General features: G+C 42.7%; 1 protein-coding gene across 2 annotated transcripts; it reads left to right on the top strand.

Moving 5' to 3' along the window:
* Positions 1–13,729: 13,729 nt before the first annotated feature.
* LOC118371005 (ras-related protein Rab-4A-like) lies at positions 13,730–20,785 on the top strand. Of its 2 annotated transcripts, none has more exons than XM_052471218.1 (8): positions 13,730–13,900; positions 14,419–14,499; positions 14,680–14,794; positions 15,251–15,313; positions 16,446–16,600; positions 17,457–17,552; positions 18,117–18,261; positions 19,486–20,785. In XM_052471218.1, the coding sequence occupies exons 1-7, from the start codon at positions 13,885–13,887 to the stop codon at positions 18,230–18,232; spliced, it is 642 nt and encodes a 213-aa protein (XP_052327178.1). In that variant the 5' UTR covers positions 13,730–13,884; the 3' UTR covers positions 18,233–18,261; positions 19,486–20,785. The 2 variants fall into 2 exon arrangements, with proteins under 2 accessions (XP_052327178.1, XP_052327177.1); XM_052471217.1 differs by having other exon boundaries at positions 13,731–13,900; positions 19,482–20,785.
* Positions 20,786–22,129: the final 1,344 nt, after the last annotated feature.

The following is a 22,129-nucleotide window of genomic DNA, read 5'->3' as shown; positions in this document are numbered from 1 at the left end:
ACTAGCTAGCCATTTCACGTCGGTTACATACAGTACATGTACTGAGTGCTAAAACTGTTTTGAACCTCTAAGCTACAAGTCTACTGGTCATCATAGCACATCTAATATGTGGGATATTTGTTGTTATGCAATACAAATATCCCACATCTCGTAAGGTCTAAAAATACCAGGCAGACAGTGTATTATAATGGACTGGGAGGTCTGCAGAATGCAGTGACTATGAACATCAAGTCTTATTTGCTTGTATCTGTCTTGAGAATATTTAGCAGACTTATATTTTAGCTGAGTAACTTGAGGAAAGCATTTCAGTCAGACTTCTCTCTAAATCTGGACTGCTGGGGGATCAAGAGGGGATGTACTTCCCTGACAAACTTGTTATGCAAGTAGTTTTCAACTAAATTAGACACTACCGGTTTGGAGTGGTCTTGACGCCAAACCATTTCAAGTCATGGTAACATTACAATATTATTGTCCAGGCATTACAAACTGTGGGCTTTTACAAGCTAGATCAGCTTATGAATACCTGCAGTGTGAGCCATTAAAGAGATGTTGTTGGCAGCAGACATTTCAAGCTGACTGTGCTCCTGTGATCCTAGGTTCCTAGTGTTCTGGGGTCCGTCTCCAGAGCAATCTGTCAAGTTTAAGGACAACTTGCAGTTTCTCTGGAGCCTGTACAAGGAGACCATTCAGGGCGTCTGCGTCACTGTTTGACACTGGTGTTAAGAGGAGTCATTCTTCTGGAGGGTAAATAAGGTTAATACCATTAGAGGTGGCCAGTTTGCCTATGGGAAAGCAGCCCATCATATCCCAGCAGGGATCAGCAATGTCTGCAGGCAGCTCAACTGAGAGCCATCATTATTCATATACTGCCAGGGGTCTTTTAAGGTCTCCCCCAGTTTAAGTAACAAGTACTGTTTTGTTCAGTGTGGTATCGAATGACCACGAGTCATATATCTTGTATGGATGGTGTCTTTCCTCAAATCACTCTCACATGTTAAACATGACCAAAGAAAGATAATTCTTTAGTTAGCTTGGTTGTTTGGAATTTCTGTCACAGTGTTGATACTGTTGACAGTCTGGTCCCTTGTGGTAATGGAGAGCTGGTTGTTTTGGAGGGGCTATTTGTTTAAAGGGACAAAGTCCATTGGTGTGTTTATTTTCACACTATTATTTCAAAAACATTTCTACAGTAACCCTAACCCTAACTACAGAGGGCTTACAGTATTATGTTACAGGACCCAAGTCACAACCAGTTCTACTCTGAAGATCATCTGAATAAGAAATTATATTAGTCAGTTATATTTGTTATATAGTTACATACATCAGACAGGTAAACACAGGTAAAGCAACATAATTTACAACTCTGTCCCATTTCTCTGTTGCTCTTCCATAGCTGGAATATATGATCATACCCACATTTAGATATTAGACCAGAAATAGATGTAACAAGTAGGAGCATATAGACAATGTCCACCATCCAGTCATTACCATGGTCTTTCCAGACCTTCAGTGTGCTCTGCCCCAGGGTCTGACCTGAACACAGATGCTAGCCTCTCACTGATTCACAGAAAGAAACTTCCCATATTTTGGAACAACATCCTGATGACATTTTTAGATTCCAAGGACAGGTCATTTCCCCTCTTCCTGGTTTCTATTGTTTTCTAGTGATACCATTGGTCCTCGGGGGGAGCAGGTTCCATGGTGTTAAACCAGCTTACAAGTTGTGAAAGAGAAGACCTCCTTTTTCATTTTCAGGCTCTACAGTAGCCCGGTCTACTGTATATTGAGACTTCAGAGGCTGTTCTCAGTACGGCAGAAAGTTTGTAGTTCAATGTTACAACATGCTGGTTGTAATAATATTATATGGTTGTACTGTAGCATGAAGTAGGAGCCAACATCATTCATTTCCCCACCTAGAAATAAATAGCATCAAACTATTTTCTGTTGCAATGGGAAAAGATTGTGAAAACATACAACACTAGAAGCTATCCAACGATAGTTTTGTCAAATTAAATACATTACAATTTCCTCAAAACCTAGAGGTGAACTAATTTAATTTTGGATATGTTCATTTTTTTTTACCCCAGTGGCATTGGTAGTCTGCATTCTCTTATCTCAACATATTCGCAGTAGCACTTATCAGATCTCATTGAAATGTCAAACAGATGACCATAACATATACAGTACATTCAGGAGAGTCTGACTAAACAGGAAATCTGACATAGTGACAGTAAGACTTCTTTACACATCCTTAGGCATGATGTAACATACCACTCCTATTCATCTGGGGATAGGCTACCTTGTTTATTGAATACTTGACAAAACAACTACTGTAGAATTAAAGAATTGAATTGGCTACCAATAAACCCATTTTAAATCTCAAAATAACACCTATTGAGGTCCTGTCCTCATCATTTTACATCTGGGTGGGGGGAGGTAAGTGGAGGCTTGGGATGTCTAGTTATAACAGACCTTCATAGGTGTCATTCAGTACATTTTCAAACCATAGGACCCAAGTCCTCAGAATTTAACACACCAACTATGTGAAATCCAAAGGCGTGAGCAGTGTCCCCATGGTGGTTGTTCAACCACTCTTTCCCCCTGCCTTAAGACATTTCTGCTTCTGTTGATTTGACAGAAAAAAGAAAAAAAATTATGGGCCTGGATGTTGCCATAGGGGTCCTTGTGAGTCTTATCTGGGAAAGACTGGGTATGGTGTACAGGAATTTGAAGCAAACTGATTCATAGAATATGAAGGATATAGCTAATCTACTAGTGCACCCTTGTGGTGGTTTGGGTGTCTGCATTAGGAGACTTTATTGCATGCAGTATTTACTTCACTCCAAATGTTGAACCATAAACATCTAAAAACATATAAATATAATAACGTTGACGCTGCCTGAAGAAGATTTTGTCGTCAAACCGTGTTGCATGCGTCCTGATGTCTTGTAAACTATAGGCTATATTTAAGCAATAAGGGCCCGAGGTGGTTTGGTATATGGCCAATATACCACAGTTAACATTCCTAGACACAGCCCTTAGCCACGGTATATTGGACATATATCACAAACTCCTGAGGTGCCTGATTGTCATTATAAACTGGTTACCAACGTAAAATACTTATTTTCCACCATAATTTGCAAATAAATTCATTAAAAAGCCTACAATGTGATTTTCTGGATTTTTTTCCTCATTTTGTCTGTCATAGTTGAAGTGTACCTATGATGAAAATTACAGGCCTCTCTCATCTTAAGTGGGAGAACTTGCACAATTGGTGGCTGACTAAATACTTTTTTGCCCCACTGTATATATATATACTGTACTCTATACCATCCACTGCATCATCAGGCGTAATGAAAGCCAAGATGTCAAAATCTTGAGAGGCCAGAGGCACCTGCCAATTCTTTCAATGCAGTCATCTAAGGGAGGTAGAGGAAAATAATCCGACTTTGTAACGGCATTTACACGACGATAGTCCGTACATAAGGGGGACGTACATAAGCGTTCACATTGCTGTAACGTATGGCGTAACTCCAATCCGTCCTCCTTATCCTCTTGGTCCCAGCCAGGCTTCAGCACCACTGCATACACACAGGAGATGGCGGGCTGGACCGGCTTACCTGAGGAGCTGTCTGGAGAGTCACGCATATGATATGCTTTCAGCATGTTAACATGACACACATGGGAAGAACACCTACATTCTGGGGTCTATATCACATAATTGGTGTCACTGAGTTTCTTTTCCACAAAATATGGCCCAGAAAAACATGCCGACAGAGATGAGCCAGGGATTGGCAAAACTATAACTTGATCCCCTGGTGCAAAAGAAAGACAACCTCATAATATAATTTCATGCATTTTTGAGACGAGGAGAGAGACTTTTTGGCTAACTCACATGCGGCGTGCAGTCTCTCCTGCATCTTACTGACATAATCTAACACATTTTTAGGGGCGCTACTTGGTGTAGGAGATAAGATATGCTCCTTCAAAACTTTTAGCGGACCCAGGGGGTGTGTCCAAACACAAGGTCAGCAGGGCTGAACCCTAAGGACTCTTGTGTTGTTTCCCTAATAGCAAATACAACAAAGGGCACCTCCTCATCCCAATCGGTACTTGTATCCATGCAATACTTACGTAGCTTCGCCTTTAGCATCTGATGCCAGCGTTCGAGGGCCCCTTGACTCTCCGGATGATACGGATTGGAGACCTGATGGGAAATACACAGAGTTTTTAATACATTAGAGAACAGTTCACATAAAGTTGGTTCCCTGATCAGTTTGGATTACTACAGGGAGTCCAAACAGAGAAGAACTTCACTTGTGCCTTCACCACAGTCGTAGCCATTATAGTACGGAGAGGGATAGCCTCTGGGTATCGAGTAGCACTGCACATTATTGTAAGTAAGAACTGGTTACCTGACCTAGTTTTCAGAAACAGACCTACACAATCAATTATCACTCGTTCAAACGGTTGCCCCACCACAGGAATCGGGCAGAGCGGTGCACAAGGAACTGTTTGATTCGCTTTCCCAGTGAGTTGACATACATGACATGTTCTAAAAATTGGACCACGTCAGACTTCAACCTGGCCAGAAAAAATGTACAAGGACTCGGTTATAGGTCTTCATGATCCCCAAATATCCTAACCACGCCTGGTCATGGGCGAGTGACAGCACTTACTGTTGGAACGGCGTAGGAACAACCACTTGACTCCAGTCACTAATGGTGTCATGAGCTGCCCATTTACGCATCAAAACTCCTGCTTCCGTAAAGTAGGCGGTCTCCCTAGTTTTAGCTTCCTCAATGGAAATTACCAAAGCAAAACTTGCGAAAGACCGGTGTCTCCCTTTTGACATTCAATCACCTTCTCGGGGGTAACAGACAAAAGAATGTAATGTAATTGGGGCGCGATTTCGCTTTTCCCTGCCTTAGTTTAAGGGGGTAAAAACCATAGGCCTTGCAGAAAGAATACTCGGTACCTTGTCTTCTAGCTCACCATTCTCAAAATTGGAACTAGACAAATCCACCACATTTCCCAGCTTGCGAGATTGTGCCCTCATTAACACACAAGCAGAAAAAACATTGGGAAATGCTTGAACCAATTTATCATCTGCAGTTTTGATTTCTGGGTTGTCTACTACTTCTAACACAGGAGTGACATTACCACCAGCGATATTGTTCCCCACTAGCAATGTGACTCTTACTGGCAGTGTAGACACTCACCAACACGGAAACGTCCTGATAACAAGTCTGACTAAGTGGACCCAGTGTAAGGGTACAGGTACAGTTTTTGTCTCTATACCCTGAAATGTGACATGCGAGCCACAATACGTTTCAGGAGACCAGGGTAAGCATCAGTAATGATTACTGACTGTGCTGCCCCAGTGTCTCGTAAGATTTGTATGGGCTTTTACATTTACATTTTACATTTAAGTCATTTAGCAGACGGTCTTATCCAGAGCGACTTACAGATTGGTGCATTCACCTTATGACATCCAGTGGAACAGCCACTTTACAATAGTGCATCTAAATCTTTTAAGGGGGGGGGGGGTGAGAAGGATTACTTTATCCTATCCTAGGTATTCCTTAAAGAGGTGGGGTTTCAGGTGTCTCCGGAAGGTGGTGATTGACTCCGCTGTCCTGGCGTCGTGAGGAAGTTTGTTCCACCATTGGGGGGCCAGAGCAGCGAACAGTTTTGACTGGGCTGAGCGGGAACTGTACTTCCTCAGTGGTAGGGAGGCGAGCAGGCCAGAGGTGGATGAACGCAGTGCCCTTGTTTGGGTGTAGGGCCTGATCAGAGCCTGGAGGTACTGAGGTGCCGTTCCCCTCACAGCTCCGTAGGCAAGCACCATGGTCTTGTAGCGGATGCGAGCTTCAACTGCAATCCAGTGGAGAGAGCGGAGGAGCGGGGTGATGTGAGAGAACTTGGGAAGGTTGAACACCAGACGGGCTGCGGCGTTCTGGATGACTTGTAGGGGTTTAATGGCACAGGCAGGGAGCCCAGCCAACAGCGAGTTGCAGTAATCCAGACGGGAGATGACAAGTGCCTGGATTAGGACCTGCGCCGCTTCCTGTGTGAGGCAGGGTCGTACTCTGCGGATGTTGTAGAGCATGAACCTACAGGAACGGGCCACCGCCTTGATGTTAGTTGAGAACGACAGGGTGTTGTCCAGGATCACGCCAAGGTTCTTAGCGCTCTGGGAGGAGGACACAATGGAGTTGTCAACCGTGATGGCGAGATCATGGAACGGGCAGTCCTTCCCCGGGAGGAAGAGCAGCTCCATCTTGCCGAGGTTCAGCTTGAGGTGGTGATCCGTCATCCACACTGATATGTCTGCCAGACATGCAGAGATGCGATTCACCACCTGGTCATCAGAAGGGGGAAAGGAGAAGATTAATTGTGTGTCGTCTGCATAGCAATGATAGGAGAGACCATGTGAGGTTATGACAGAGCCAAGTGACTTGGTGTATAGCGAGAATAGGAGAGGGCCTAGAACAGAGCCCGGGGGTCACCAGTGGTGAGAGCGCGTGGTGAGGAGACAGATTCTCGCCACGCCACCTGGTAGGAGCGACCTGTCAGGTAGGACGCAATCCAAGCGTGGGCCGCGCCGGAGATGCCCAACTCGGAGAGGGTGGAGAGGAGGATCTGATGGTTCACAGTATCGAAGGCAGCCGATAGGTCTAGAAGGATGAGAGCAGAGGAGAGAGAGTTAGCTTTAGCAGTGCGGAGCGCCTCCGTGATACAGAGAAGAGCAGTCTCAGTTGAATGACTAGTCTTGAAACCTGACTGATTTGGATCAAAAAGGTCATTCTGAGAGAGATAGCGGGAGAGCTGGCCAAGGACGGCACGTTCAAGAGTTTTGGAGAGAAAAGAAAGAAGGGATACTGGTCTGTAGTTGTTGACATCGGAGGGATCGAGTGTAGGTTTTTTCAGAAGGGGTGCAACTCTCGCTCTCTTGAAGACGGAAGGGACGTAGCCAGCGGTCAGGGATGAGTTGATGAGCGAGGTGAGGTAAGGGAGAAGGTCTCTGGAAATGGTCTGGATAAGAGAGGAGGGGATAGGGTCAAGCGGGCAGGTTGTTGGGCGGCCGGCCGTCACAAGACGCGAGATTTCATCTGGAGAGAGAGGGGAGAAAGAGGTCAGAGCACAGGGTAGGGCAGTGTGAGCAGAACCAGCGGTGTCGTTTGACTTAGCAAACGAGGATTGGATGTCGTCGACCTTCTTTTCAAAATGGTTGACGAAGTCATCTGCAGAGAGGGAGGAGGGGGGAGGGGGAGGAGGATTCAGGAGGGAGGAGAAGGTGGCAAAGAGCTTCCTAGGGTTAGAGGCAGATGCTTGGAATTTAGAGTGGTAGAAAGTGGCTTTAGCAGCAGAGACAGAGGAGGAAAATGTAGAGAGGAGGGAGTGAAAGGATGCCAGGTCCGCAGGGAGGCGAGTTTTCCTCCATTTCCGCTCGGCTGCCCGGAGCCCTGTTCTTTTGATCAGCTTGTTCTCCAGTTAAGGAAACACAACCGGCAGAGATAAAACGGAGCATAGATAGGATCCAGTTTCCCAAATGCTGAATCAATAACTCGGTCCAACGGATAAGCCAGACTGGACTAAACCCATGCTTTTTAATTTAGGGGATGGTAATAGGGACTGTTACGGGTTATTTTTCAAAACCAGGCAGTCCCAAATCACGTGACCCTTTTGGTGACAGTAAAAATATTCACGGAATTCGTGCGACGGCTTAGGGTCATTGGAGTAAAAGCCACCCGAACAAGGCACTGATGAAGTAATCGTTCGGCCTTCAAAACAAGGTGCACCAAAGACAGTCTTGCGTGTCAAAGCATACTCATCTGCCAACACTGCTGCCTGGGCCAATGTTGACACTTGGTTCATTTAAATGAACTACAATTCTATCAGGCAGGTTGCTTCTAAAATCCTCCAACAGCATCAACTCCTGAATATCAGCAAATGTGTTAGTTTTGCTGGCTGAACACCAGCAATTAAACAGACTCTTTGTCCCTTGTAAACTCAAAAGTACGATGAAAGGTTTTTTTTGTGGTTACTGAAGCGCTGCATATAAGCTTCAGGCACCAATTCATAAGCCAGCAACACAGTTGTTTTAACTATATCATAGTGTAAACTGTCTTCCAGGGAGAGAGCGGCTACTACTTCCTGGGCTTTCCCAGACAATTTACGTTGCAACAGGAGCGGCCACACGTTCAAACGTAGAGAAATAGGAATCAACTTCCGTCTCCCGGAATGGAGGGACTAAAGCAATATTTTTACTTACAACGAAGCGGGCTTGATGATGGGCAGGTTGTGGAGTCGCCCTGGAGCCAGCGTCTAGCTCCTGTTGTCGGATCCTAACCTCCTTGTCGGCTTCCATTTAAATTTTCCTAATTTCTAAATCAAACTCCATTTGTCTAACGCGCTCTTTATCTTTTTGCTCCATTTCCAAATGGGCCAGCCTCACCTTTAGCCTATCGGTCCCGTCTGAACACCCGAAGCAGAAGATAAAGGGTAGAATTGGGGCAATGTAAAAGGGGTATGAGCAACCACTTCCTCCGTGGCGTCCGCTGACTTGGCATCGAAAGGTCTACCAGTCTCCTCTCCTGAAGCCTCCCTCTCACCTTTCAATGAGAAAATTTGTTTTCTCACTAAACCCTCCCCGATTTGCACCAAAAGCTCAGACATAAGGGCTTTCTCGGGGACGAAGAGTCCATAATGGTCAGCTATAGCGCAAAGGTCTACTTTACACAATCCCACCAACCGATCAACAGGGGCGCTTCAATAAACTGGGAGACGGCTGAAGCAGCCATGGTACACAGCAGCCTATTAAACACACGCAAACAAAACAAGTCAGCCAAACTCACAGCCTACCATCACACCTCAATCATCAATCACAGGGAGCTCAGAGCAGCGGGATCCGGTGGGTTTAAAGATGCCATTGTGTTACCTACACCTCTTGGAAAGGGGAACGCAACACCCTGCTACAACTCAACTCCCCATAGAGTGAAAGAGGTATGTGATTGTAGGTGTGGGTAAGGATGACAGATGCAGAGAATATTGCCGTTAACAGGGGATTTATTTCCATAAGGTAATAAATGGAGAGCGCCAATCTGCAACGGGGCCGACCAATCAGCTGCTTGGAATCCAGGAAGCCATCCTGAAACACACACACACAAACACATTCAAACCCAAAACAGCACAGAAACTGGGGAACGTAACAATATATAATACTGGATTAAATAATGATGTAGTAATAACTGCTGACTCACTTCTCTCCACTGATCTCCACAGTGACCTGCTCAAAGGGTTCCAGGACTCTGCACACCTCCTCCACCACCTCCCATTCCTCTTGGGTTAGAGCATCAACAGCTGTATTGACAATTGTCAGGGTAGAGATGATGGCATCCTTTTACTCAATAAACCACTTCACCATATAACATGTTGAATTCCACCTTGTAGTGCAGTCTTGTTTAGGCCTCAGCTCAGGCATCCCCATCTGTCGTTGTGTAGACTTTAGTTTTTCAGCACTTACTGTGCTCCTGTGGAAGTATTCCACAGCTGCTTTCACTTAGTCCACAGTGGGCTTCATCACCTTCAGAGCATTTCTTACAATCAAGTTGATTGTGTGGGCAAGACATGGATGATGGGTCCATTTAAACATTTTCATGGCTTTGGTTATGGTAACTGCTTTGTCGCTAACACAACAGACCACTTTTCCATCTACTTGCCATTCTCTGGCCACTCTCAACAGTTCCTCTGCCAAGTTCTCTGAGGTGTGTCTGTCGCTGAACTCAAAGATGTCCAGAAGACCGCTAGACATCGAAAAATCTTCAATAGAGTGACATGTAACTGACCTGTAAGAAGTGGTTACCCTTGATGTCCAGCAGTCAGTGGTAAGGCAAACTGCAGTAGCTTTTTGAATCCTTCCCGCACTGAAGCCTGTGTGCTCTCGTACAGTTGTGGAATAAGTGATTTTGAAAGGGTTTTCCTGCTTGGAATTGTGTACATTGGATTTAGACTATTGCTTTAATTTCTAAAACCTCTCTCCTCCATGATCGAAAATGTCTGGAAATCGGTGGCAATCATTTTAGCCAATGCAATATCAATTTGGCCTTGTTTTGCTACAGACATAGACATTGGCATAAACTGGTCCATAGAAGACTGTGTTGCTGTGGGTCGTGGAGTAGGCCTACTTGACTGAGTGGATACATCTCCACGTGTGGAGGTGCTGGCTCCACCAGTATGACTAGCAGGCCTGCTAGTTTCTCGAAGCTCCGCTACAGCTAGCTTCACAGTTGGGTGCACAGTTCGCATATGCTGGTGTAGGTTGTGCGTAGAACAGGCTTTATATGAGATTTTGTTTTGGCGAATTCTACACTGTGCTCTAACATTGTCTACATTATTAAAATGCATCCAAGTGCCACAGTGCTTCCGACTCATTTTCCAGCTGTTGTTTTCACAGCTGTCCTTCCTCTCTATCCTCGGCTGCTAAGTGTGACTGTGAGTGAGTTGGCTCGGCCCTCCGTCACCTCACATATCTTTGGTTCATTGGTTGACACTGCGTGTCTGATTGACAGGGACAACAGGTGAGGCTGTTAGTCTGAGCAGACAGTCAGAACGAATGTGTGCGCATGAGCATTTATGCCTATATTAAAAAATATATATTCTTTGAATTAGTTAATTCTATTAATTTAAATCTTTTGATTATTCATATCTTAATTTGTTAAATTTTTTATAAATAGATTAGGCTCTTCTGATATGCGAGCCGGCTCCTAACGTTTACCTACAAGAGCCGGCTCTTAGAGCCGACTCGTTCGCGAACTACCCATCACTACAGCAGACTTTATTTATTCTTCAATGCGCTTCCCTTTGATGTTCAGTGTCGCTGGACTATTATTGCCCTGCCAGAAGTATTTGGGTTGACATTTTAGTTAAAGGGAGGTTGCTTGCAAGTTTATTGTGTGTTGTTATTTGAACTGTATTGACATGTGGCCGAGGAGATTTTGGACACTTTAAGGCCTCTGTTTTGTCTATGAACACCCACACACACACCCATTCATACCCTCTGCACTCCACTGGGAGGTAATACAGATTATTGCAAATCCTCCATTGTTGTTTACTGGGTCCGTTCTTGTCAATTGTTTCTATGAAGTTTCCATTAAATTGCTTTGCCATTATTATTGTATGAAGTATTATTGGTGGGGTTACCCCTGTGCTGTGATGTGTTTTCTATATGGTGTCTTTTCTCTCTACTGGCTATCTGGCAAACAGGCTACAGTCTAGGCAGTCTCTTCTGCTGATGTGTGTGTGTGTGTGTCTGGTAGTGGTGCTCTATCCTAATCTTTTCCTTTCGGCAGGGTTAATACCTGCATGGCGCCTGAACAAAGTCTTTATTTCAGTGTTTATTTCTTTCATCACATTCCCAGTGGTCAGAAATTTACATATACTCAATTAATATTTGTTAGCATTGCCTTTGAATTGTTTAACTTGGGTCAAACATTTTGGGTAGCCTTTCACAAGCTTCCCACAATAAGTTGGGTGAATTTTGGCCCATTCCTCATGACAGAGCTGATGTAACTGAGTCAGGTTTGCAGGCCTCCTTACTCGCACACGCTTTTACAGTTCTGCCCAAACATTTTCTATAAGATTGAGGTCAGGGCTTTGTGATGGCCACTCCAATACCTTGACGTTGATGCCCTTAAGCCAATTTGCCACAACTTTGGAAGTATGCTTGGGGTCATTGTCCATTTGGAAGACCCATTTGCGACCCAGCTTTAACTTCCTGACTGATGTCTTGGGATGTTGCTTCAATATATCCACATAATGTTCCTGCCTCATAATGCCATCTATTTTGTGAAGTGCACCAGTCCCTCCTGCAGCAAAGCACCCCCACAACATGATGCTGCCACCCCCGTGCTTCACAGTTGGGCTGGTGTTCTTCGGGTTGCAAGCCTCCCCCTTTTTCCTCCAAACATAACAATGGTCAGTATGGCCAAACAGTTCTATTTTTGTTTCATCAGACCAGAGGACATTTCTCAAAAAAGTACGCTCTTTGTCCCCATGTGCAGTTGCAAACCGTAGTCTGGCTTTTGTATGGCGGTTTTGGAGCAGTGGCTTCTTTCTTGCTGAGCGGCCTTTCAGGTTATGTCGATATAGCACTTGTTTTACTATGGATACAGATACCTTTGTACCCGTTTCCTCCAGCATCTTCACAAGGTGCTGAACGCGTCTCCTTCCTGAGCGGTATGATGGCTGCTTGGTCCCATGGTGTTTATACGTGCGTACTATTGTTTGCACAGATGAATGTGGTACCTTCAGGCGTTTGGAAATTGCTCCCAAGGATGAACCAGGCTTGTGGAGGTCTACAATTTTTTAAAATCTGAGGTCTTGGCTGATTTATTTTAATTTCTCCATGATGTCAAGCAAAGAGGCACTGAGTTTGAAGATAGGCCTTGAAATACAGGTACACCTCCAATTGACTCAAATTATGTCAATTAGCCTATCAGAAGCTTCTAAAGCCATGACATACTTTTCTGGATTTTTCCAAGCTGTTTGAAGGCACAGTCAACTTAGTGTATGGTAACTTCCGACTTCCACTGTACCACTATAGGCTATATATACCACTGAAGACTGAACTTCTACTTATATGTATTCTTTGCATATATTATCTGTAAATGGTTTACTATAGTTTTCTGCATCGTATTGGCAGCCTACTTGTTTTTATTTTGTAGACAATATCAATTTTATTCTGAGGCAAACATTATGCCTAGGTCTATACAGAAGCTCATGTACAATCTGATTCAATCATACGTGAACCATTAGATAGGTATAACTTGTGAAGTAATATTTATATAATTGCCTTTGCATTTCACCTTCAATGTACATGTTCTTTACTCTGTAGGAATAGGGCAAACCATACAAGAAAATGACCTATAAACAAACAAACAACCTGTTCTGCAGTATAAACTGTGTGGCATCGAGCCCTGAATGCTGATTGGCTAACAGCCGTGGTATATTAGACCACAAACAACCTGTTCTACAGTATAACATGTTTACCACCAAGCTTCTCTTCTTATGAGAAGCTGCAAGCAGCAGGTTCTTTGTGTACTGATCAATCTTCATAGCTATCCTTTATTATAGATAGGCTGAACTAGACATCTAACTATAACATAGACCGAGACTAGACAAGCTAAATATCTAAGTTCATTATATATTTAGGTCTAGGCCAACTAAATCAAACCAATCATACAAACTAGACATCTAACTTGTCTTTAGTATATCAGTATATAGACCAACATACTTGGCCTCCAGCCCTAGATCCAGACCAACTAGACTTAAGATCGTGGCTGTTGAAAGACAGTCTGTTTGTGCCATCATACCGATGCTTTGTCACTCATGTCATGCCAAACATGTGTGGCTTGACAATGATAGCAGATCTGAGACCAGGCTAGCTCTAATCAAGACAAAATGCTAACAACATGTCTAGCTAGACAATAGATCTAAAAACCAATAGTAATAGTTGAATAAAGCACATACATTTTCTGAATAAAATGTACCTATTCCAGTTTAAAATATAGGTCTGGGTGTTAGAAATATAAGTAATACACAAGTAGCCTAATCCGATTCCTCTAAAATAGTAATACATTAAGTTAAATGTCTTTCAACACAACTGTAGTTGCTATAATATATAGATATTTTTATGTTGATTGATGCTACTTTTATTTTGAAAAAGCGTTCTACGGGAAGTGAGAGTGAAAATCCAGTAGGATTCACGGATATCATTAGGGATTTTCCTTCAATTATTATTTTTATTTCGAAGCTGCTTTGCCTCAAGAAAAACAAGTGGACATAACTATTTTAACTAGATAACAAAACACAACCCTGGCCATGTCTGAGACATACGGTAGGACATCTTCACTAGTACAGTAAGGTCGCATTACAATAGATATCCAGAGGCGACGATGGAGCAGGTGTAACGTCATGGCTATGTCTCTATCAAAACAAATAGCCTATGCTAGCTAGCAAACCTTAGCGTTTCCTGTTTACTCGTTGATGGGGGTATAGCTTTAGCTAGATAGCTTGCATCTCTGTCAAATGTCATCATTAGCTAATTGGTTTCTTATCTAGACAATCCTCTACATTTCAGAGAGCGACAGTAGCTAACGTTAATTAACTAACGTTAAATGTCGGCGAAAAAGTAGCTAGCTATACATGAAGCAAAAAGAATGCGTTAGTTCAGCTAACGTAAGTTGTAGCAAGCTGATTAAGCCAGGTGCTGTGCTGCTGGATGATTGGCATTGCCAATGCGTTGTTTGTGTACACATGTTAACTAGCTAGCTATCCAACTAGCCTAATTAATATGCATGATCTAATGATTACAATGAATATGAATAAAAATGAAGTTTGTTTTCCCTCTTCTAGACTTCCTGTTCAAATTCCTAGTGATTGGGAATGCCGGAACTGGAAAATCATGTCTTCTTCACCAGTTTATTGAGAAGAGATGTAAGTCCTGTCCAATGCCTGGATTGTACTGACATGTTCTTCCGATCTAGCTAGCTTTAACATGTATTTTAGGTACAAGCTACACTTTTAGGTTTAAAGAGATTTGAATCAATAAATATGTTGTGATCAAATTACGTGTTGTGCTTTTATTAAAATGAAACAATTTAATTTAAATCACAGTCAAAGACGATTCGAATCACACCATTGGAGTGGAGTTTGGCTCAAAGATAATCAATGTGGGGAACAAATATGTCAAACTCCAAATCTGGGACACTGCAGGACAAGAAAGATTCAGGTATGATACAAGACAGCATTTCACATACCTACTCATACTGTGGCAGGGCATCAGACATTTTATTCAAACCAGATTGGACCGTTTCATCTCCAGCTGACCATTAGAGAACTGGTGCCAGATCCTTAGAACAGTAAGGGAATAAATAATGGCCGATATGGCCATTATTTATTTTAGAGCTGCTAAAATGCTGATGTCGGGGAGTTACTAATGTGGAGTGCAGCTAAAATTCTGAAGCACTCCCTACTACTGAGCACCATGTAGGATTTTGTTTTGTGACTTGGATGGCACCTGATCTTCTTTGGAGGACCGCACTAAATGCTGTTATGTATAGCTAGCGAAATTTGGAGTAGGAGATGGATAATGTCAATTTAATAAATGCAGTTCTGATGTGTAAAATGTCCCAGTTGGTACAATGATGTATTTCAAAGTGATGTTACAATTGCTATTCTCTCCCAGATCTGTGACGCGGAGTTACTACAGAGGCGCTGCAGGAGCGCTGCTTGTGTATGACATCACCAGGTAAGAGGAGAAATAATACATGCTTTATTATGGGTTACCTTCAAGGAGTATACTGTTTTGGAGCTGTCATCCATCTTTGTGAATAAACAACACATGTTTCTAAAAAGACATATTGAATTTAGTACACAAGCATGACTCACAAATATTGAATTTAGTACATGAGCACGACTCTAGGGGACCTAAACTCAGCAAAAAAATAAACATCCTCTCACTGTCAACTGCGTTTATTTTCTGCAAACTTAACGTGTAAATATTTGTATGAACATAACAAGATTCAGCAACTGAGACATAAACTGAACAAGTTCCACAGACATGTGACTAAAATAAATGGAATAATGTGTCCCTGAACAGAGGGGGGGTCAAAATCAAAAGTAACAGTCAGTATCTGGTGTGCCACCAGCTGCATTAAGTTCTGCAGTGCATCTCATTTAGGACAGTCTGAGCACTGATGGAGGGATTGTGCGTTCCTGGTGTTGCCATCCTGTACCTGTCCTGCTGGGGTGATATTCGGATGTACCGATCCTGTGCAGGTGTTGTTACACGTTGTCTGCCACTGCGAGGATGATCAGCTGTCCATCCTGTCTCCCTGTAGCGCTGTCTTTGGCATCTCACAGTACGGACAATGCAATATATTGCCCTGGCCACATCTGCAGTCCTCATGCCTCCCTGCAGCATGCCTAAGGCACGTTCACGCAGATGAGCAGGGACCCTGGGCATCTTTCTTCAGTAGAAAGGCCTCTTTAGTGTCCTAAGTTTTCATAACTGTGATAATTGCCTACCGTCTGTAAGCTGTTAGTGTCTTAACGACCGTTCCACAGGTCATTCATTGTTAATGGTTCAAGCATTGGAAACAGTGTTTAAACCCTTTACAATGAAGATCTGTGAAGTTATTTGGATTTTTACTAATTATCTTTGAAAGATCGGGTCCTGAAAAAGGGACGTTTATTTTTTTGCTGGGTTTAGATATATGACTCATTGTTAGCACATTGGCTCCTGTCATCTTTTTTTGGAAAACACCGTTCTATTCTTTCTAAAGTCAAATTTGATTCATTTAAACAGAACCATCTCATCTGTGTCTTCACTGCTCTCGTCCTCTCAATCTATTTTATCTATCTTGCCTCATCGTCCTCAGCCGGGAAACCTACAACGCCCTGACCAACTGGCTGACAGACGCCAGGATGCTGGCCAGCCAAAACATTGTCATCATCCTGTGTGGTAACAAGAAGGACTTGGATGCAGACAGGGAGGTCACCTTTCTGGAGGCGTCTCGCTTTGCTCAGGAAAATGGTGCGTTTTAGTATGAATGATGATCCCTCTTAACACTGATATCCAACGGCTGAATGTATCAAGCGTCTGACTGGGAGTGCTGATTTAGGAGCAGGTCTTCTCTGTCATTTTATTCATTGTGTTTAAGACTACTCTAAAACGCTTGTTACGTATCACCCAAAAAAGTAGCTCCTACCCTCTAGACACTGCTGTAGATCTGAACATCTTGGAATTCCACAGACACCAAGGTGAAGCGATTACCATAATTTGAGTGTTTTCCATGCCCCACTAGAGGTCACTGTAGGACATCACTGTGTGAACTAGTGCACACAGAACTTTTGCAGTTTCATGTCCTCCACTGCTAAATGCTGATTTAGGGCTCTATTCAATCCGTATTACAGAAGTTCAGTGTTGCAGCGTGATTAAAATTTAAAGGCATTATCAGTGACTGTATTCATGGTAAACACTGCCTATGTCCGCTCCAGGTAGAGTCACTTTAACTCTGCCTGCATGTACATATTACCTCGACAAACCGGTGCCCCCGCACATTGGCTCTATACCCGTATCCCCTGTATATAGCCTCGCTATTGTTGTTTTACTGCTGCTCTTTAATTATTTGTTACTTACATTTTTTATTTTTTTACTCATCTAGTTCTTACTTAACACTTATTTTTCTTAAAACTGCATTTTTGGTTAAGGGCTTGTAAGTAAGCATTTCACTGTATTTGGAGCACATGACAAATAACATTTGATTTGATTTGAATCCATTGTGCATTCCGTATCACTTCAGCTTTACTTATTGAATAGAGCACTGGGTTTAATATCCATCAAGGATAGTCAATGTTAATATTGTGTTCCCCTGTCTTGTCTGTTTCAGAGCTGATGTTTCTGGAGACCAGTGCTCTGACAGGGGAGAACGTGGAGGAGGCCTTTGTGCAGTGTGCTAGGAAAATTCTCAACAAGATAGAGTCGGGTATCTCTCGGCTATCAGTGTCTTCTCACCTTAACCAACAGCAATGAAAGCATAGTTTACCAGCTGAACTGTTTCAGCTCAGGGAATTTATTTCAACCTTCTCTCTCTCTCTCTCTCTCTCTCTCTCTCTCTCTCTCTCTCTCTCTCTCTCTCTCTCTCTCTCTCTCTCTCTCTCTCTCTCTCTCTCTCTCTCTCTCTCTCTCTCTCTCTCTCTCTCTCTCTCTCTCTCTCTCTCTCTCTCTCTCTCTCTCTCTCTCTCTCTCTCTCTCTCTCTCTCTCTCTCTCTCTCTCTCTCTCTCTCTCTCTCTCTCTCTCTCTCTCTCTCTCTCTCTCTCTCTCTCTCTCTCTCTCTCTCTCTCTCTCTCTCTCTCTCTCTCTCTCTCTCTCTCTCTCTCTCTCTCTCTCTCTCTCTCTCTCTCTCTCTCTCTCTCTCTCTCTCTCTCTCTCTCTCTCTCTCTCTCTCTCTCTCTCTCTCTCTCTCTCTCTCTCTCTCTCTCTCTCTCTCTCTCTTTGAATCTCTCTCTCTCTCTTTGAATCTCTCTCTGTCTCTCTTTTCTCTTCCAGGAGAGTTGGACCCGGAGCGGATGGGATCAGGGATCCAGTACGGAGACGCGGCGCTGCGACAGCTGCGCTCCCCTCGCAGGGGACAGGCCGAGAGCGCCCAGGAATGTGGCTGTTAGTGAACAAGCTCAGTGTGCCCAGATCCAAGGTGAGAGACTGCTGCCTACTGCAAAGGATTCTGGTCTGGGACTTGTCCTGGCGTTATCACACTAGTAACTCAATTAATAGCTCAGTTTAGTGACATCCAAACTGCCGCCTCTCAAAATAGCAGGCACAGATAAAGTTGTGATCGTAGATGTTGCTTTTCACATGTTATATAAGAGGCCATTCAAAAGTCTTCTCCATTTCACAGTTGAGGCTGTTTCATTGCATGGGGCATTTTGAGATGCAAATCCATGAGCTTTAAAGATTTGTCCATAATTCACCAAATGCTGAAAGACTGCTAGTTTGATCTCCATTATTGTTGTCGGTTTCATCTGTTAATTCAAGCTCATCACATGCCCCCTCGGAGACGGGTTCGAGCCCTTAACTACTTCATGAACCCCTCTCTATATCTGTCCGTACATTAAAATGGGGATCAGAACTCAAATAAAATAAAACATTGGCAGAATGCTGATACATGTTCTTCCCAAATGGTTACCCTGAATAGTTTGCACTGTTTTATTTTCTGTTCCTCCAAGGTGATCTCTGAAACTACTTCAGGGCTAAGTGTAAGTCTGTATCCCAAATGTAACTCCCTATGTCTGGAGCCTCTTTTTGGTACTGTGTCTCCTCCTGTGGTAATGGGGGGTTGGATTGAGGCCAGGGGGCTGTTTTTAGGTATCTCACAGAGGGAGGAGCCATCTATCTATTTCGGTCCTCCAGCTCCCAAGTGGCTAATGTGTCGGTGATACAGAACCATAGCCATCCAAACCGACTCCACCTCTTTTGGTAGAGGGGAGGGTAAAGGTCATGAGAATGACGAGCCTCCCTACTAAGAAGCTGTCTGTATGCGGCTCCACACAACTGGGGTCGATACAGTGTTCCCTCTGGGCAGATATATATTTAACCCGAGATTCTCCTGACTCCTGTTGGGTAAAGGGTCTCTGAAGTGCCTTATTTGGGTGTTGTAGTATTTCACAAAAAAATGCCAGGCATAAATAGAGGGGTACAATGTCTGCAGACAGGAATCATCAATTAGCTTGTTAATTACAGAGCGTAGAGTTGAGTAACTGCCAAGTATTGCCAGCCCGCAGTTGTAACTCTGTTAATTGCACATTGACACAGATGTGTATTAGCTAAAGGGGCTAATAAAGGGGCTACAAGATCCCTACTCACCTGTGTGCCTGGGTGTGTATTGGATTAAAAGCTCTCTGTCCTTGTTTCCAGGCAGGTTGTTGAAGACTCAGATGACAGATGTAGGGAACATGATACATCGTGGCGGAGCAACTCTTCCCTGACCTTTTTCTAACTTCCCAACTTCCGGATGTTCCATCAGTGATCCATAGAGAGTCCCGGATTTTTGGCCCCAATCTGGAATGCTGAGCTTGTTCCTGGACCCCTCAGACACAGGCAGAGATGCCCCTGTTCCAATCTCCTCTAAGAGTGGACCAAGCCCTTCAATCATCTAGGCTGTATTCGTAATGCGTCTCTAAGTCGGAGTGCTGATATTATTTATTTTTCCTCTTAGATCATAATGAATAAGACAACATGGACAAGGGGACCTGATCCTCGATCAGCACACTTAATCAGAGACGCTAAATGATTACGGGCCCTGGAATTTTACTTACACCCCTGTACTGCTGCCCTATCCCTACCCACAGCATCTTGCATTATGTACAGTACTATCTGTATAAAGAATATATCATTTAAGTACCTCAAAGCATGTTTTATGGACTGAATATCACAGTATTTCATTATTAGCTGAAGAATAATCTATCAATTATGACATCACATTTCCTTTGTCATGTTACGGTGAGAATTATCAATTAGCACTGTCTCATGCCTGCTGGTGTCATCGACCTGTTGTTTGTCATGTTACGGTGAGAATTATCAATTAGCACTGTCTCATGCCTGCTGGTTTCATCGACCTGTTGTTTGTCATGTTACGGTGAGAATTATCAATCAGCACTGTCTCATGCCTGCTGGTTTCATCGACCTGTTGTTTGTCATGTTACGGTGAGAATTATCAATCAGCACTGTCTCATGCCTGCTGGTTTCATCGACCTGTTGTTTGTCATGTTACGGTGAGAATTATCAATCAGCACTGTCTCATGCCTGCTGGTTTCATCGACCTGTTGTTTGTCATGTTACGGTGAGAATTATCAATCAGCACTGTCTCATGCCTGCTGGTGTCATCGACCTGTTGTTTGTCATGTTACGGTGAGAATTATCAATCAGCACTGTCTCATGCCTGCTGGTGTCATCGACCTGTTGTTTGTCATGTTACGGTGAGAATTATCAATCAGCACTGTCTCATGCCTGCTGGTTTCATCGACCTGTTGTTTGTCATGTTACGGTGAGAATTATCAATCAGCACTGTCTCATGCCTGCCATTCCATTGACCTGTTTGTCATGTTCTTTGTGTTGATATTATTAGTTGTTTTCCCTAATTGTTATGACTCATGCTTTTAAAAATGTATTCTCAATAATATAGCTACTCTTTTTTTTTTTAATAAAGTATATCAAAATTGTGTAAATTGTGACAAGGTGATTCCTCTTACTTTATTACGTGTGTCTGTAATATCCATTTCGAATACTTGGTAACACTAAAAATGAAGTTGATGTTCTACCTGTAATAAAACTGTAATTACTATAGTAAGTCTACCTGTGTAACACTAATTACTATAGTAATATTCTACCTGTATAATAACACTTCCTATAGTAATATTCTACCTGTGTAATAACACTAATTACTATAGTAATATTCTACCTGTGTAATAACACTTCCTATAGTAATATTCTACCTGTATAATAACACTTCCTATAGTAATATTCTACCTGTGTAATAACACTAATTACTATAGTAATATTCTACCTGTGTAATAACACTAATTACTATAGTAATATTCTACCTGTATAATAACACTTCCTATAGTAATATTCTACCTGTGTAACACTAATTACTGTAGTAATATTCTACCTGTGTAATAACACTAATTACTATAGTAATATTCTACCTGTATAATAACACTTCCTATAGTAATATTCTACCTGTATAATAACACTTCCTATAGTAATATTCTACCTGTATAATAACACTTCCTATAGTAATATTCTACCTGTATAATAACACTTCCTATAGTAATATTCTACCTGTGTAATAACACTAATTACTATAGTAATATTCTACCTGTGTAATAACACTTCCTATAGTAATATTCTACCTGTATAATAACACTTTCTATAGTAATATTCTACCTGTGTAATAACACTAATTACTATAGTAATATTCTACCTGTGTAATAACACTAATTACTATAGTAATATTCTGGCTGTGCAAAAACACCAAATACTATAGTAACATTCTACCTGTGTAATAACACTTACTAGTAATAGTAATTCATTACAGGTAGAATGTTATAGTAAGTCTACCTGTGTAGATCATGAAGGACAACAACCACCCAAGCCATTGCCTGTTCACCCCGCTATCATCCAGAAGGCGAGGTCAGTACAGGTGCATCAAAGCTGGGACCGAGAGACTGAAAAACAGCTTCTATCTCAAGGCCAGTAGACTGTTAAACAGCCATCGCTAGCATTGAGTGGCTGCTGCCAACATACTGACTCAACTTCAGCCATTTTAATAATGGACAAATTGGATGTAATAAATGTTTCAATTGTCACTTTGAACAATACCACTTTATATAATGTTTACATACCCTACATTACTCATCTCATATGTATATATTGTACTCTATACCATCTACTGCATCTTGCCTATGCCGTTCGGCCATCGCTCATCCATATATTCTTATTCATTCCTTTATACTTGTATGTGTATAAGGTAGTTGTGAAATTGTTATGATTACTTGTTAGGT

Source organism: Oncorhynchus keta, chromosome 2, assembly GCF_023373465.1.
Source record: "Oncorhynchus keta strain PuntledgeMale-10-30-2019 chromosome 2, Oket_V2, whole genome shotgun sequence".
Classification (NCBI taxonomy): domain Eukaryota; kingdom Metazoa; phylum Chordata; class Actinopteri; order Salmoniformes; family Salmonidae; genus Oncorhynchus; species Oncorhynchus keta.
The sequence above is the reverse complement of the archived record's forward strand: the minus strand, read 5'-3'. Positions and strand labels throughout refer to the sequence as shown.